Source organism: Muscardinus avellanarius (genome assembly GCF_963383645.1).
Source record: "Muscardinus avellanarius genome assembly, chromosome: 2".
Taxonomy (NCBI): domain Eukaryota; kingdom Metazoa; phylum Chordata; class Mammalia; order Rodentia; family Gliridae; genus Muscardinus; species Muscardinus avellanarius.
Genome location: NC_137787.1, coordinates 117,042,858 through 117,060,664, shown reverse-complemented (window position 1 = coordinate 117,060,664; position 17,807 = coordinate 117,042,858). Strand labels below are relative to the sequence as shown.

At 45.9% G+C, this 17,807-nt stretch overlaps 1 protein-coding gene across 24 annotated transcripts in view; it reads right to left on the bottom strand.

Moving 5' to 3' along the window:
* CLASP1 (cytoplasmic linker associated protein 1) overlaps positions 1 to 17,807 on the bottom strand; it is a gene marked incomplete at both ends in the record, with an annotated part of 233,863 nt that overhangs the window by 26,171 nt on the left and 189,885 nt on the right. For 15 of the 24 annotated variants that reach the window (XM_080689046.1, XM_080689042.1, XM_080689030.1 and 12 more), the window contains 3 exons: positions 4,720 to 4,870; positions 14,819 to 14,925; positions 16,017 to 16,160. In XM_080689046.1, the coding sequence (XP_080545172.1) occupies positions 4,720 to 4,870; positions 14,819 to 14,925; positions 16,017 to 16,160 (402 nt within the window). Of the gene's footprint in view, positions 1 to 4,719; positions 4,871 to 9,091; positions 9,209 to 14,818; positions 14,926 to 16,016; positions 16,161 to 17,807 lie in introns of all 24 variants that reach the window. The other 9 variants (XM_080689029.1, XM_080689050.1, XM_080689033.1 and 6 more) reach the window with 1 other exon arrangement.

Here is a 17,807-nt window from a genome sequence, read left to right as displayed (position 1 = left end):
CTGGGATTACAAGCGTGCGCCAGCATGCCCGACTTTTATTTTTTATTTTGAAACAGGGTCTCACTAATTTGTGGAGGGCCTCACTAAGTTTCTGAGGCTGGCTGCAAACCTGCAATCCTCTATTCTTTGCCTCCTGAGTACTGGGATCACAAGTGTGTGCCACCATGCTTAGCCTGGCTTTTTTTTTTTTTTTTATTGTTTTGAGAAAAGGTCTGAGGCAGTTATCCCCAGTGCATGCCCTTGGCAAGGACAGCCAGGCAGGCTGCTGAGCCGGCCACTGTGGTGCAGACCCTCCAGGGCCTCTCTGAGCTCCCTCTGCCCATCTCTCCAGCCTAGGAGACCTGAAATGTATGCTGTTCTTAGCCACTCCTGGGTGAAGAGGTGGGAATATTTGGAAATAAATAACAATTTTGTGGGAAAAAAAAATAAAAGAAACAGGGTCTTGCTAAGTTGCTGAGGCTATCCTTGAACCTGCAATCCTCCGGTCTCAGCCTCTCAAGTACTACAGGTGTGTGCCATGTCTGGCAGGTTTTCTTTCTTTCTCTTTCTCTCTTTCTTTCTTTTTTCCTTCCCTCCCTCCCTCCCTCCCTCCCTCCCTCCCTTCTTTCTTTTCTTTTCTTTCTGGTACTGGGGATGGAATCCAGGGGCATTCTACCTCCAATCTACAGCTCCAGCCCTATTTTTTATTCTTTATTTTGAAATAGGATCTCACTGAGTTGCAAAGGGCCTCACTACGTAGCTGAAGCTGTCCGCAACCCAGACCCTCCTATCTCAGCCTCCCAAATGCTGGGATTACAAGCATGCGCCACCATGCTTAGCTGCAGGTTTTCTTTTAATGCCCAGAAATACCTGGTCACTAAAAATGGATAACCATTTGTAGTACAATTTGTAAGTGCTCAGTTCGTGAACTATCATGAATAGAACAGAATATGCCTGTGTCTGTATTTATCCACCTGTCTGTTTACACATTAAGCCTGTCTGACTTCCCTCTGGTGACCGAGTGCACACAGGTATCTTCTGAGGACTGCCCTGCTTCTGAGGACCCTGGCGCCACACCACAGACCCCTAGACACTTCCTGTAAGTGCTCAGGACAAGGCTGGCCAGATAGTGGATCTGAGGCGGTCCCTTTCCTTTAGGGTCAAAGAACAAATCTTCAGTATTGTCTGAGTTTTGCTCTTGCCCTCAGTGCACCGTGAGAGTCACCACTGGCAAGTTAGAGCTCTGGTCCTCAGTGGCTGTGGCTCTGATGCTGTGGCCCCAAGGACCTCTCTGCAGCGCACACTGTGACTGAGCAAGGCTGTGCATGCGGCTTGTAATGATGGCAGCTGTCTGCAGGCAGCCAGTCCACCCAGCAGAGCTTCACCGCATGGCACCAACAAGGGGCAGTTCTCTCATTTCCTGTTTATGCATAGCTTATTTATTTATTTATTTATTTATTTACTTATTTATTTATTTTTGTGGTATTAGGGATTGAACCCAGGGGCATTTTACCTCTAAGCTATACCCCAGCCCTATTTTATTTTTACTTTGCTTTTATTTTTTGGTTTTTTTTGTGGTACTAGGGATGGAACTCAGTGGCATTCTACCTCCAAGCTACACTCCTAGCCCTATTTTTAAAATTATTTATCTATTTATTTTTTGTGGTAATGGGGGGTGGAACCCAGAGGCTTTTTACCTCTGGGCTATATCCCAGCCCTATTTTTTTTTATAATTTATTTGGAAATAGGGTCTTAGTAAGTTGCTGAGAGCCTCACTAAGTAGCTGAGGCTGGCTTCAAACCTGTGTGATCCTCCTGTCTCAGCCTCCTGAATGCTGTGATTACAAGTGTGCGCCACCACGCCCAGCTTATTTTTACTTTGAAACAGGGTCTCCCTAGGTTGATGAGAGTCTTACTACTTGCTGAGGCTGTCCTTGAAACTGCAATGCTCCTGTCTAAGTCTCCTAAGTACTGTGATTACAAGTGTGCACCACCACATCCGGCTAAGACTTCTATTTTTAAAGTTGTGGCAAAATTCACACAACATATCATTTTAACTGTTTGTGAGTGTACAATTCAGTGAAATTAAAGGCACTTCTAACACTGTGCAAATACCACCACTGCACGCCCCGGGTTGTCTTACCATCCCCAATAAAAACTCCATGTCTGTTCAGTAACTGCTTCTTCTTCCCTTCTCCCCCGCCCCTGCTTCCTGTCTCTGAATCTGTCTATGGTAGGTGCTCTGTACAAAGGGAATTACGACATATTTGCCATTTTGTGACTGGCTTTTTCGCTTGGCACTGTATTTTCAAGGAACATCTCCGGGGTAGCATCTACCAAGTTTCATTCCTTGGTAAGGGTGAGAAATCCTGAATTGCCTGTATGCATGCATATCCTATTTTCTTCATCCACATCTCTGTTGATGGACATACAGGCTGCTTCCACCCTTTGGCTGCCATGAAGAATTCTACTGTGCTGTCCCCTATTCTTGGTTCTACATATATACATCATGGAAGGGGTATACATCTGCAAATAAAATTTTATGTTAATTTCACTAAGACCTAAAGGAATATATATGTATGGATCTGAACAAATTAAGGCTGAAAATGTATAAATCACACCTTAATTGTAATTTCCTCTGGGGAGAAGATAATGCAGGATTTTGAAAATTTTTTGAGTCGGGCGTGGTGGCGCATGCTCGTAATCCCCGCGCTTGGGAGGCTGAAACAGGAGGATAGAACAGGTTTGAAGCCAGCCTCAGCTACTGAGTGAGGCTCTCAGCAACTGAGTGAGACCCTCTTTCCAAATAAAGTATAAAATAGGTCTGGAAGTATAGCCTGGAGATAGAAAAGCCCCTGGGTTCCATCCCCAATACCAGACACACACACACACACACACACACACACACACACACACACACACACAATTGTCACTTTTTTTTTTTTGGTGGTACTGGGAGTAGAATCTAGGGGCTTTCTACTTCCGGGCTATACTCTCAGACCTATTTATATTTTTATTTGGAAACAGCGTCTCACTGAGCTGCTGAGAGCCTCACTAAGTAGCTGAGGCTGGCTTCAAACCTGTGTGATCCTCCTGTCTCAGCCTCCCAAGGGTGGGGATTACAAGCGTGAGCCACCATGTCTGGCTTTTGTCACTCTAATAAAAACTGTATCACTATAATAACAATTTATAAAAAAGAGGGTTAAAAAACTTCAAACATTTAAAAAACAAAGTTAATCTGTTCTAATACAAATCACCTTTTTTTGGCACTGGAAGTTAAACCTAGGATCATTCTATCTCTGAGCTACATTCTCCAGTCCTTTTTATTTTTTGTGGTACTGGGGATTGAATCCAGGGGCACTCTGCCTTGGAGCTACAGCCCCAGCCCTATTTTTTATTCTTTATTTTGAAACAGGTCTCACTAAATTGTGGAGGGCCTAAGTAGCCATGAACCCATGATCCTCCTGTCTCAGGCTCCCAAGTACTGGGATTACAAGTGCGCACCATCACTCCCGGCTTGTTGAGTTCTTTATTTAGCACTGACTAAACTAAATAGATTGAGTAAAGGGTACAAAAATAAATTTTGCTAAATAAAATTTTTATCAAATTCTAAAACAGCTGTATCATTTTTCCATGCCACTAACGCTACAACATTCCTGATAATCTTTCTAGCAGTCAGTGTTATAATGTCTGTTATCTGCTTAGAACTGAACTGTGATGTCTATTTCCTGCATTTCTGCACTTAATCATAAGAATGGGCTTTTCCCAAATTTCCTCCCTGTCTCCCTCCCTCCCTTCCTTCTTCCTTCCTTTCTTTTTTGCGGTCCTAGGGATGGACCGCTATACCCCCAGCCCTATTTTTTATTCTTTATTTTGAAACAGGGTCACATTGAGTTGCGGAGGGCCTCACTAAGTAGCTGAGGCTGGCTGTGAACCATAATCCTGTTTCAGCCTCCCAGATGCTGGGATTACAAGCGTGTGCCACCATGCCTAGCTAAACATTTTTTAAATTTTGAAATAGGGTCTTACTAAATTGCTGAAGCTGGCCTCGAATCTGTGATCCTCTTTTTCTCAGTTTCCCAAGTACTGGAATTACGGCCACCACACCCGGCTCCATTATGTTCCAAAAAGCTACTGCACTCCTCTCCTCCTAAGACGCTCTCACTGAACCACACCTGTTCCCACTCATGCCCAGAGTGTACACTAGCCTCTTGTTTCTGCTCATGCCTGTTGCACTTCATTTCTTCCAGATCATTTTCCATCCTAGAGTGACAGCTACCTTTCTAAACTCCAAGTGTGACCATGCCACTTCCCTGAATAAAAGCTCTTCAAAGACTCTCCACTGCCCCAGGGTGCAGTCAGAGAGAGCAGGAGAGTTCCCTGGGGTATATCCTTCCTAAACCTTCCCATTCTCTCCACTTCAGCCATAACATGCAGGAGCAAATACTGTAGGCCCAGAGGATGACACCTGGCTCCAGCACACTCTTCCGGAGCACTGATGGCCTGAGTGTGAACCCCACCGCAGCTATCAAACCATCATCTTGGACTACTGGATCTCGAATTTCCAGGGGTCAAGCCAGTGTTTGGGTCAGGATCACCATTTTTAGCATACCACAAAACAAAAATATGTTGTTGATAACAAATCAAATGGCACCTGACATCCCTTAAAAACATGGCTGAGGGTCACTTATTCTTTTGAGATGTCGTAAAACAGCCTTTAGCCTGAGGATACTATACTCACGATATCGCAGTCTTTCTTGCCATCTCGTTTAATTGGCTCATTCAGATCCTCTTGGCTTCGGAAACTAAACTTTTCAATGGCTTCTGTGACTCCACGCAGAGAGCTATAGATTTCTTCTGAGTTCAGGTTCTCCGTATCATAATCCAGCATGCTGAGGGTCAGAGACATTTTCTTTCTTAAGTGGAGGTACATGCATACGACTGAAATAAGGGTGCAATTCAGTCATTTACAGACTGAGGTCTAATTCTACTTTGATGTCTGCAAGTGGTTTGGAATAGAGAGAGAGACAGGTGTTGTTGGAGCACCTCACTGGACGAGGCACATCTTCCAGGTGACATCTGGCCCTCAACATGTGACACCTGTGCCCGAGGTGCAGTGGGAAGATGACAGGAGAATGCAAGAATACAGGAGTGACAGGGTGGCTGACGCACAAGGCAATGGAAGTGCAAAAATGATTTCCTTTTCTTGGAGATAGAAAAAAGTAGTCTGGTTGTTACTGGTCTCAAAGTTCAAACTTAAACTCAGAGGAAAGAGCACTTGGAAGTCACACTAGTATTATAAATTTCAGAGGAACAGTGCAAATGACCTCTTAAGCCTGGGTCAATGCTCTCCAGGATCCAACCCAGAAAACTAAGGATCTTGTTCTAAAACGAGACTGCCCTGTGACAAAGTCAGATCTACCCTACTGCGCTTTCAGGAGTCTAGCTCTCATGTCATCTAACCCAGGAGTTGGCTGTGAATGTTAGATTCTTCTAGGTTATTCCATTTGGAGACCTGATAAAGATAATCCCATAAAAGCAGACCTGATTCCTGAATGGACATCTAAAAATGCTCCTAATAGGAGAAAAAAATGTTCCTCATGGAAAAGTGATGTCAGCTGCTGCCCTTGGAGGTGCTGAGCAAAACATGAAATGCGGCAAAAATGCTTGCATGTCTTCATCAGTGAGGGCCTTTAGACGTCTGCAAACTGCCGGAGCCAGAGAGGGTCCTGAGGATCTGACCATCACTGTCCCTCACCGACAAGCATGGACACACAGGCCAGTGTAAAGAGAGCAAAGCACGATGCAACAGCCAACAAAGAACATGTCAGGAAGAAATATAACTTAAGAAAGCATTGACGAAATAATGACATGAGTTTAACTAACTCAAACAAAGTCCTGGGCACTCCTGAAGGCTGCTAGGATCATTCCAAGGGTCCTTGGCTGCATGTAAATCAGCATGCAGTGCTATTTAGGACTAAAGGAAAGCAATCCTCCTGCTTTTCAAAAGAGGAACAACTGCAGAAAGTGGGAATGTACAGCAGGACCCCTCCCAGGACAACATAACCAACTGCTAAGCCAAGCCACTCCCATTACCTTAAGAAAGAAAGAAAGAAAGAAAGAAAGAAAGAAAGAAAGAAAGCAAAAAGAAAAGCACAGGCTTGGACAGATGATCTTGAGAGGTGCCACTCAGAGCAGCCAGACCTTTGCTGGCTGGAAGTTACAGTGGTCCCAGAGTCTCCCAAGGCTGGCGAGGTCCTGCAGGAGTTCAGGTGTGAACTTGCTGTGAGAGGAAAGCTATTTGCCTAAGATTGCAAGGCTGGCCCGGACAAAACTATTCTTTCCTGATGAGCAGAAGAAATCGCATACCCCAACTGTGTTTGGAGAGCTCACAAAACACATGCCAACTTGAAGATGGCTCTGGTACCTAATGCAAAGAAACATGAGCCTCGAACACGTCTGCAGGTGAAATCCCACGTGTGCACTGACAGGGCTGGAGTGCTATCTAAATGGAATTCAGACTGTAACCTCTTCTCAGTTCACAAGGCTGTCCTCAAAGCAGCACTCTGGATGTGCAGAAAGTAGGACTGGGGGAGAGAGGCTCCTGCCCCGCTCCCTAGGAGTCCCTCCACACCAGCTGGCATGTGCGCAAAGGCATGTATACATGTGACCAGGACACTGTCTTCACATACAAAGGCTGAGTGTCATGACTCGAACAACAACAACAACAAAAATATATAAGATGTGAAAAATGGCTTAAAACACTTTGTCACACCACCAAAAATAATAGCATAACCCATGCAAAATACAAAAATAAAAAAGAATGATGGATGGACGAGAGGCAGTCTGGCAGGATGGTCAGGTTTTTTTTTACGGAATGTCACAATATTATTCTCCACGTGTCGCTTCAGAGAATGTTGGCTTTCAGACAATTCATTGTCTGTTTCTCAACCCAAACTTTTTAAAAACACTTCATTTCCATTCAATTAACTTTACCATTCCTATAGCTTCTTTTGAAGATTAGAAAATAAAGGATTCTGCCAGTTACTGCTTTTTCTTCTCAGTTTTCACGAATAAACCAACTGCAAAGGCTAGTCCTTTAGGACAACTGGTTTAAACTTTGAAGAATCTCCTTGGTACGAGGCTAACCTGTGACCTCCAGATGATGTGCAACTGCTTGTCACCAGGAGTAAACAGTTACTTTCTTCTTTTTTATTTTTTATTTTTGGTGGTACTGGGAATTGATCCCAGGGGCAATCTACTTGGGAGCTACACCCCTACTAGCCCCAGCCCTTTTGATTTGTGATTTTGAAACAGGGTCTTGCTAGGTTGCTGAGGCTGGCCCCAAGTCTGTGATCCTCCTGTCTCAGCCTCCCAACAGTCACGTTCTTTTCTTATGCTTTGGCTTGAGCTGTCTTTTCTTAATCCAATACCTACAAGCCCTCCCATTCACAGGAAAAGACCTTTCCATGCAGGCTGTCACAGTGGACTGCTCAGGTGCCCACAGGGAGCAGCAGGAGGGCTCTGCTGGGCATAACTCTCCCTGCCCCCTGCGCCAGTCTGTCTTATTCCAGCTCCTCTAATCTTTGGTTAAAGGCCAGGTCCTGATTAGCTCTGATTCCACCCCAAAGGCTTCCTTAGGGTTCTTTAGATTAGGAAGGGTTACTCAGTCTGTCAACAGGTACTGACCGAAGGTCAGGCCATGTCACCCACTACTGCAGCCCCACACAGCCCTGAGCTTGCCCTGCGAGGGACTGGACTGGACAGACGGGGGTAGGGAAGCGCTCAGGGCCAAGTCCCGAAGGCCTGGAGGAGGGTCTGCCTTCTCAAGACCTGGAGGAGGGTCTGCCTTTTCAAGCTTTCTTCTCTGTCATTTTGAAGACAAAGGATATTACGTATGGAGTAGGATAATCAATTGTACCACTAGGAAATTAGCAGGCTTTTGGCATAAAGCAAAGAGCTGGCCATAGATCCCTCTTCATTCTGAGTGTGTGTTAAGTGATGTCCACCTGGGACCTTGAGCAACAGAGGCCACTGTGTGCTGTGGACAGATGCTTCTAGAAAAGGGGTATCTTCTGAGGGGGCAGCCTTGACAGCTGGCTGGGAAAACTGGCTGGGGGCAAGGCTCAAAGGTATGCAGGGCCTGCAGGCAGCATATTGGGAGACAGTCAATAAACAGAGCCAAACTCCAGGGCAAGGTTAACCTTTCGAGAGCCTATCCTCATCCACCTGGAAACTCTGCACAGAGTTCTCTGGACAGTCTAAAAGTTACTGCAAAAGAGAGAGGTTCAAGTCTTCTTCTGACTTGCTTCCTGGGGCCAGCTCTGCCAAGCTGAGGATGTAAAAGTAGGAACACAAGTCTGTTCACGAGCCACCTGTGGAGCACTTCCGAAGAATGGACGCTCCCTTTCTGTCTTCTGGCTTGTGAGCCCTCATCCTCTCATGGAGGGCACAGTGACAGCAGACTGTCCTGTGTCTGTTTATGGGGCCATAGGGACCTGTCTCTGAACCTTTACAGAATGCAGCATGAGACCCAATATAGGCACGTGTGGTGCTGTCCACACCCTTGCAGGTACCACAGGCATGCTGTCTGCCTTACCATGGGAGGAAAGCCCTCCTCCTGATGCTGCATCGACACCGGTTGCTGGGAGCTGCACCGTGTCAGTGGGTCCATGGCCCTTTGCTTACCAGGAGGGCTCCCGATGAGATGTAAGGTGATGGTGACCGTGACACTGCCTTGGGGCTCTTCTGGGTTTGTGTGCTAGGACTGTCATCACCTGTGGTCTGGGGAGGTGCGAGTATCACCTGCTCCCTAGCAAATGCTTTCTGTTCCTGAGAAGCATGCTAAGGAAGCCACATTCCCACTGCTGTCCCCTTCCTTTCCTTTAGAGGCTGAGGGTTGCCCTGGGTCAAGAGGGTCAGCGTCCCCGTGGCGCGGGGCAGCCGGGAGCGTGCTATGTGGCCTAGGTCAGTCCCTTGCTCGTGCTTCTCACCAAAGCTCGCTCTGCCACGCTGGAGGAGAGAGGGGGGCAGCTCCCCAGGGGACCTGAGACGACCTTGGAAAGGGAATAATATTGTGACACTCAGACAGGGGTGAGCAGGCAGCGTGTTACCTGGGAGAGTAAGCGCGCCTGAGAGCCTTGTGGGAAGGAGCGGTGGGGATGGAGTCGGGCTGAGGAAAGGGAGGCGGGGGCTTCGACAAGCCGTCGGCACTCCAGCCCCACAGCCGACTGCAGTGGGCAGAAGAGCAAAGTCAGAGAGAGACCCAGAAGCAGGGCGCTCCATTCCAGCGCCTTCGCACCGCCTCTGGCCTCCACAGTCTAGCGAAATCAACCGGAGGAAAATTAATACTGCGCCACACAGACAGAAAGAACAAATTGTTTTACACTTTGGTCCTCAGTAAGACTACTTTGTGCTTTTCTCTCCCACCCACAGGCTGCAGTTACTACTTAAAGTCATGTGAGCGTCTGGGGCTGTCTGGGGGCGCAGGTGAAAGTATGTGGTTGTGTGCGTACCTCTGAGGGAGGTCTGCCTGCCTGAGTCTGGAAGGATATTATCAACATACACAAGAAAATAGGGACCTTCAGTTCTGAATAACTCACCAGTCACTCTAGAAAGAACAGAAGGAGGAATTACGGGTCTCAACTCAAAGGGACTGGAGGGACCAGAGCAGGGAAAGAGCGCTCAGGTGGACCAGCTCAGGTGGTTCAGAGGGGCACACTTTCCTTTCTTTTCTGAGGATTTACCCCAGCCACCAGCTCATAGGAGGGGAACAGAAAGATCCTGTTCCTCGGCTTAGATCACCTGATATGAGAATCAGAATTCACACAGGTGCCTGTGCTCATCCTCCAAATGTCATCAGCTAGAATCCCCTCCAGAAAGTTCTAACTCCTGCAATTCAAAGGATGGAGCAGAGAGACTGGGAGGCTGGGCTCGAGCAGGCTGCTGAAGGGGGTGAGAGCAGGGGCGGGGGTCCTCAGAGTGGTCCTGCCAGACACAGGCAGCCCTAAAGCAAGGAGCCCCGGCAGGCTGGTATCCCTGGGCACTCTTAGGGTCCCCACGTGATAAGAAAGCAAGGTGTGGAGTTGAGAGGTCACTACAGCACAGAGGGTCTAAACACTTCCTAGTCAAAAAGAATAGGGGCAACAGACCAAGCTGGGGCTCTGTTCTGAGTGTAGGACATGGACTCCCCATAAGCCCCTCCTTTGATTCTACAGATGCTCTTGACCCAACGGAAGGAATGTGAAATCCACTTGAATTGCTGTCCTTCCAGGGCATGCAGCAGTGACTGAGGCAGTACCATCCTGTGATGTGATGTTCTGCCCAGGGACATGTGGCAGTCTGGAGCAGGGCCCTTCCTCCCTCCCTCCCTTCCTTCCTTCCTTCCTGTAGTGGGAATAGAACCCAGGGACATTCTACCTCAGAGAATGGAGTTTTCGGTTCTGAATAACTCACCAGTCACTTTAGAAAGAACAGAAGGAGGAATTACGGGGTCTCAATTCAAAGGGACTTGGGGACCAGAGCAGGGAAAGAGGACTCTCTCAGGTGGACCACTCAGGCAGAGTTCAGAGGGGCACACTTTCCTTCTGTAAGAAGAGCAGCAGCCAAGCTCTGAGAGTTTACCCCAGCCACCAGCTCAAAGCCCTATTTATTATTCTTTATTTTGAAACAGGGTCTTGCTCAATTGTAGAGGGCCTCACTAAGTAGCTGAGGCTGGCCTTGAACCTGCAATCCTCCTGTCTCAGCCTCCCAAACTCAGCACACTTATACTGGGATTACAAGTGTGCACCACCACTCCCGGCTTCCAAGCCCTTTTTATTTATTTATTTATTTTACTTATTTATTTATTTATTTTTTTGTAGTACTGGGGATGGAATCCAGGGGCTTTCTACCCCTGGGCTACACTCCCAGACCTATTTTCTATTTTATTTGGAAACAGGGTCTCTCTAAATTGCTGAGAGCCTCACTAAGTAGCTGAGGCTGGCTTCGAACCTACGCGATCCTCCTGTCAGCCTCCCAAGTGCTGGGATACAAGCGTGAGCCACCATACCCGGCTTTTTTTTTTTTTTTTTTTTAATTTTAAACAGGGTCTCACTAAGTTGCTGAGGCTGGACTCCAACCCATGATCCTCCTTGTCTCAGCTCCCAAAATACTGGCATGATAGGCATACAACACCATGCTTGGCTGACTTTGTTTTAATGGGAATGGGCTTCAGATATATATATATATTTTTTATGGCACTGGGGGTGGAACCCAGAGGCTTTCTACCTCTGGGCTATCCTCCCAGACCTATTTTATACTTTATTTGGAAACAGGGTCTCATTAAGTTGCTGAGAGCCTCACTAAGTAGCTGAGGCTGGTTTCGAACCTGCGCGATCCCAATCGCGGGGATTACAAGCGTGTGCCACCACACCTGGCTCTTCAGACAGTTTTTGAAGCCCCTGTAACCTGTTTTTCATCTACCATGAAATCACACTGGGTAAAAAGAGTTAAAATAGCTGGGTGTGGTGGCACATGCTTGTAATCCCAGTACTTGGGAGGCTAAAATAGGAGAGTTAAGGGTTTAATGCCAGCCTCAGCAACTAAGTGAGATCTCGTTTCAAAATAAGGAATAACAAATAGGGTTGGGAGTATAGCTCAGAAGTAGAACATTTCTGGGTTCAATCCCCATTACTGCAAAAAGAAAAAAAAAAAGAGCTAAAATATAAATGTGTTAAATGATGAAACACCAAGTTCATAATTCCTTCCACATACAAAGCAGTACTTATTAGTTGGTAATAGTCACTCTTCCGTCACACAGAAACAACAGCTAATTGAATTTTTAAATTTTCTTTTTTATGTGAGTGGTATTGGGACTTGAACTCAGGGGCGTTCTACCTCTGAGTTATACCCCCACACATTTTAATGTAAAACAGTGTCTCAATAGTTGCTAAGGATCTTGCTAAGCTGCTGAGGCTGTCTTTGAACCTTTGATCTCAGCCTCCAAGTACTGGGATTACAGGAGTGTACCACCACGCCTGGCTTAACAGGACATTTTAAGAAAATTTAACCTGTTTTCTTGCAAAATAAATAAAGACATAAACACTGAATGTGGGTAATTTATTTTCTTAAGGAAAAAAACTACATAATTAAATAATTCTCTAAAGACAAATTTGTCCAAAAGAAATTATATAGGCCACACTTACACTCCCCCCACCCCCACCCCCTGTGGCACTGGGGGATTGAACCCAGAGGCATTCTACTTTTGAGCTAAACCCCCAGCCCTGATTTTTTTTTTTTTTGTGTGTGTGTGTGGTATTATAGATGGAACCCAGAGGTATTCTACTTTAGCCTTATACTCCCAGCCCTATTTTATTTCTTATTTGGAAAAAATGTCTCACTAGGTTGATGAGAGTCTCACTACTTGCTGAGGTTGTCCTCAAACCTGTGATCTTCCTGCCTCAGCCTCCAGAGTACTAGATTATAGGCATGCACCACCATGCTCCGTGTCAGCCCTATTTTTTTTATTCTTTATTTTGAAACAGGGTTTCACTAAGTTGCAGAGGCCCTCACTAAGTAGATGAGGCTGGCTGTGACTGTGAACCTGAGAACCTCCTTTCTCAGCCTTCCAAGTACTGGGATTACAAGGGTGTGCCACCAAACCTGGCTATATCTATCTATCTATCTATCTATCTATCTATCTATCATCTATCTATTTATCTACCTACCTACCTACCTACCTATCTATCTAGTGGTTTTTTTTTTTTTTTTTTGTGTGTGTGTGGGTCTGGGGATGGAACCCAGGGGCATTTGACCTCCGAGCTACACCCCCTGCCCTATTTTTTATTTTTTATTTTATTTTGAAACTGGGTCTCACTAAATTGCAGAGGGCCTCATTAAGTAGCTGAGGCTGTCCACGAACCTTGATCCTCCGGTCTCAGCCTCCCAAATGCTGGGATTACAAGCATGCAACACCACGCCCGCTGCCTGACTATATTTTTTAATACTGACAATAAATCTCTTTATTTCTTCCACTGATCTGTAAAATTAGGAATAGACCAATTATTAAGGAATGGTGACCTGGAAAAATAAATACAAATTTACTTCACGGAGATCCATGAAGATTAATAGCCTGTTCTTTGATAGATTCTGCTGGCAGCCCCACACCAGTATTTTACCTAGAGTACTAGCACGCAGTATAAGACACTTAGTACGAGTCCTAACCGTTTTGCCTATTACCTAAAGGATGTGACACCTCAATAATAGCAAGTGAGGATAAGGTCTATGGCCCGTCTACTGTGGAAGAATGGGCTTCCCCGTGAGTACTGCAGACAGAGGCAAACGTTCAGAGAGGACCACAGTTTCCACAAAACTTTACCATCAACACAGGCTCCTGTTCACTTAAGACAAACCATATACTTTAGATACAGATATTAGCATAAGAAAAAAAAGACAACTGCCAGTCTCACCTGGGGAAAATTAGATATATTGTCATCAGTTTCTGGCCTCAATTGTCTAATCCTAGAAGCCTGCTGAAATCATGACAACAGAGAGCAGATTTGGAGACAAAGAATTGTAGTCTATTAATAACGCTTCTAGAGAGGGGGAGGGGCATTCCAAGGACACATACACAGCAGTAGAAACAGCAGGATACTATAGGTGTCTTACAGAATACTTTGTTGCACCAAGAAGAAAACACAATTTGACATGCTCTGAAACATGTACAGGGTAGCTGAGAAGTGGAGAGTACTTCAGTGGTCAGGAAGTGGCTAGTGAGCTTCTAGATGACTCACAACTGAACTGGAAAGCACTTGGGTTCCCAGCACAGAGGAGACCCTTCAGGGACAGTGGCATGCCTACTGTACTTCTGTTTCATTTTAAGATTTTGGTGTCAATAACCCTCAGGACAGAGCCTCCTGCTTCTTACTATTTGTGAGTCACCAATCTGGACTTCTTGTAGACAAATCGCAGTATATGTGTCCCTTGCTGGTCCAGAAAAATTTGGTCTGCAGGCCACTGTTCTGAGTGGGGCCAGGAGTAACCCTCGCCAGGGGAGGAAGTCACACTAAAGCCATTCTGCAGACTTCTTTTTTGGGGGGAGGTACTGGAGAATGAACCCGGGGTCATTTTACCTCCAAGGTACAGCCCAGACCTTCTTATTTTGAAAGAATCTTGCTAAGTATCTGAGGCTGGCCTCAATCCTGAGATCCTTCTGACTCAGCCTCTCAAATATTGGAATTACAGGTGTGCACCACCACACCTGGCTTATCCTACAGACTTCTAAAGGCTCTGGCAGATGGAGGAGTGTTATCCAAAGATCTGAGACAAAAAGCCCAGATTCTGGGCCAATGCTGCATGGTCTCAATGGAAGTCTGAATATGCTGGCCCAATTTAACTCTCAGACTCTACATATCATTCCTTCATACCTGCCTTCTGCTTCAAAGAGGACAGCAACCTGCCTGGAATGTGCTCTTGTTAGAACAGCAGTCCAGCCTTGGTAGAGACTGACTACGGAGGTCTTAATCAGATGATTGAAGAAATGCCTTCAGGTTCTCCTATCACTTGGAAGAACAGCCTAGGAGTTTCCTCACAGATTTGATGCAAAACAGAACGTGCCTCTTGGTTTTAAAATCTCTAAGGTAGCGGGAAATGTCTACTGCTAGAAGAACCACAGAGAATATTCAGTCTAAACCCCTCATTTTACCCTCTGTCAAGACCCAGTTACAAGTGGACCTATGACTAGAACCCATGGCCTCCTGGCCCTCAACACGGGTTCTGGTGTTCAGCTTCATCTATGACTCTTAAGAGAGCTGCACAGATATGTCAGGGTGCTTGTTCCTTTCTGTGGGAGCAGAGCTTACCTTGGAGACAGTCCCCCATGGGAGCAGTTGGTGGGTGAGGTCAAGGGGCTGGTCCTGCTACTGGGGTGTCGAGAGGGCGTCCGGCCAATAGTATTGCTTGGGGATCCCTGGGCAAAGACAGAGTAGGCACTGTTACAACAGGATTTCCTAGCCGGGCGTGATGGCGCATGATTGTAATCCCAGCATTCCAGAGGCTGAGACAGGAGGATCGAGGTTTGTAAACAGCCTCAGCTACTTAGTGAGGCCCTCTGCAACTCAGTGAGACCCTGTTTCAAATCAAAGAATAAAAAACAGGGCTGAGGGTGCAGCTCAGAGGTAGAACGCCCCTGGGTTCCATCCCTAGTACTGCAAAACAAAAAAACAGAAAAAGATTTCCTATAGGAGACAGCCCCACTTTTTGTTGTTGTTGCTGTTGTTACTGGGAATTGAACTCAGGAGCATTCTGCCTCTGACCTATACTCCCAGCTCTTTTTATTTTTTTAGTCTGAAACAGGGTCTTGCTATATGTTACTATATGTTGGCCTTGAACCTGCACTTCTCCTTTCCTGACCTCCCAAGGACTGGGATTATAGGCGTGCACCACCATGTCCAGCATTTTTATTTATTGTGGTACTGGGGATTGACCCCAGAGGCATTCTACCTTCAAGCTACACCTCCAGCCCTATTTTATTCCTTATTTGGAAACAAGGCCTTGCTAGGTTGATGAATCTTACTACTTGCTGAGGCTGTTGTCGAACCTGTGATCCTCCTGTCTCAGCCTCCTGAATTACAGGTGTGTGGCACCATATCTGGCTCAATGCCTAGTTATTAAGGCCCATTTTTAAGTGCATAAGAACCAAAGCTGGCCAGCTGTCACAAAGGCATTCCTGGAATGGAACAACTGAGGCAGCTGTGCGGGGTGATACACACAGCTAACACATGCAGCTCTCCATGCCACTAGACAGGATGACTCAACGAATGAGTGACTCAACAGATGATTTAGTAGAAATATAAATGAATGACTTGCCCCAAGAAAAAGGTCTAAGTACCAGGTCCATTCATTCCTAGGGAATACACCAGAACCAAACACAAGCCCATTTCTGAGGCACTCACGGTCTACCAACAGGAAGAGGACACTGGAGTGGTAGTAGCCTGTGAGCTAGAGGAGGGCTGGGCCTGTGCAGGGCAGCACAGGCAGGACCACGGACAGCGCACTTACCACACTGGCGTTGCTGGCATTCTTGAGGTGGTTGTGCAGGAGTTTGGTGGCACCATCCTGGAATGTTTTTGGCAAGGCACCAAGTAACATGGTAAATTCCGGAGTGTTCAATTCAAACAGAGAGATGAGCACAATCTGTGCTGCCTAGAAGAAGAGCCCATGGTCAAGTTGTGCAACATGCAACAGCAACTCAGAGCTGATCTGTGCCCTCCTGAACAGAAAATCTGGAGAAAATAATCTCACCACTCACAAACAGTGTGCCTTCATTATGGAAATAAACCCAGGCTCTATTATAATGCCCTTGCCTGGATTTCCAGAGGATGTTAATAATAAGTTCCAATAACTTTTCTCTTGCTGTCTGGCATTAGGAAGGAAGTTGGTAAGTAGGTAAATAAAACAATCAAAAATTTTTAAAGATTAAGAGTGCTCCCACTCGAAGATGTCAGACTTAGTGTACCCTGAAAATAATATGATTCTAGATAAGTTGCCACTGGATTCTTCTCTTCCTCAACCCTACTGCTTTGAGTGGGAATTGAAAAAGACAGTTTAAGTAATGGAAACCAGGTGTGGTAGCGCATGTCTATAATTCCAGCACTTGAGAGGTTGAGACAGAAAGACTGCAGGTTCAAGGCCAGCTTTAGCACTTAGTGGGGGCCTTGTTTCAAAATAAAAAATAAAAAGGGCTGGTGATAAAGATCAGAGTTAGAACACACCTGAGTTCCACCCCCAGTACTCCAGCACACCCATACAAATCTGAAAACATTTCCTTTTATGTGTAGGAATCAAGAGTTTTTTTTTGTTGTTGTTGTTTGTTTTTTTGTGGTACTGGGGTTAAAATCCAAGGGCATTCTACCTCCGAGCCACACCCCCAGCCCTGTTTATTTTGAGAGTCTCACTGAATTGCAAAGAGCTTCAGTAAGTAGCTGAGGCTGTCCACAAACTACAGTCCTCCTGTCTCAGCCTTCCAAATGCTGTGATTACAAGTGTGATGGCACACACTTGGGAAGCAAACTGACTTGTTATTCTGCTTATTTATTTATTATTTATTTATTTATTATTGGGGGGGGTACTGGGGATGAAACCCAAGGGCATTCTACCTCCAAGCAACACCCCCAGCCCTATTTTTTATTCTTTATTTTGAAATAAGAGTCTCACTGAGTTGCAAAGGGCCTCACTAAGTAGCTGAGGTTGGATTCAAACCTACACAACCCTTCTGTCTCAGCCTCCCAAATGCTGGGATTACAAGAGTGCGCCACCAAGCCCAGCTTGCGTGCTTGCTTAATTAATTAATTAATTTACTTAGTGGTACTGGGGATTAAACCCAAGGGCATTCTACCTCTGAGCTATATTCCCAGCCCTATTTTTTTTTTTTTTAATTTGGAAACAGGGCCTCGCTAGGTTGATGAGTCTGACTACTTGACGGGGCTATCCTTGAACCTGTAATCCTCCTGTCTCAGCCTCCCAAGTACCAGCACTACAGGTATGCACCATCATGCTCAGCTCTTTTTTAAATATTTTTCATTAACTGGGACACAATGCAGAAACACTTGGAATGGCAGCAGCAGGTAGGAAGCAATCTGTTGCAATAAGAGTAGCCAAGTGAGACTACAGCCTCCAAGTAAGGAGTGTACTTTCTATGGTTACAGGTTTAGTAGCAGGTATTGTGAGTTCAAAGAGAAACGCCAAAGAATTAATTACAAGAGTTTTCATTTAAAAAAGCTAAGCCAGCCGGGCGTGGTGGCACACACTTGTAAGCCCAGCATTCGGGAGGCTGAGACAAGAGGATCGTGG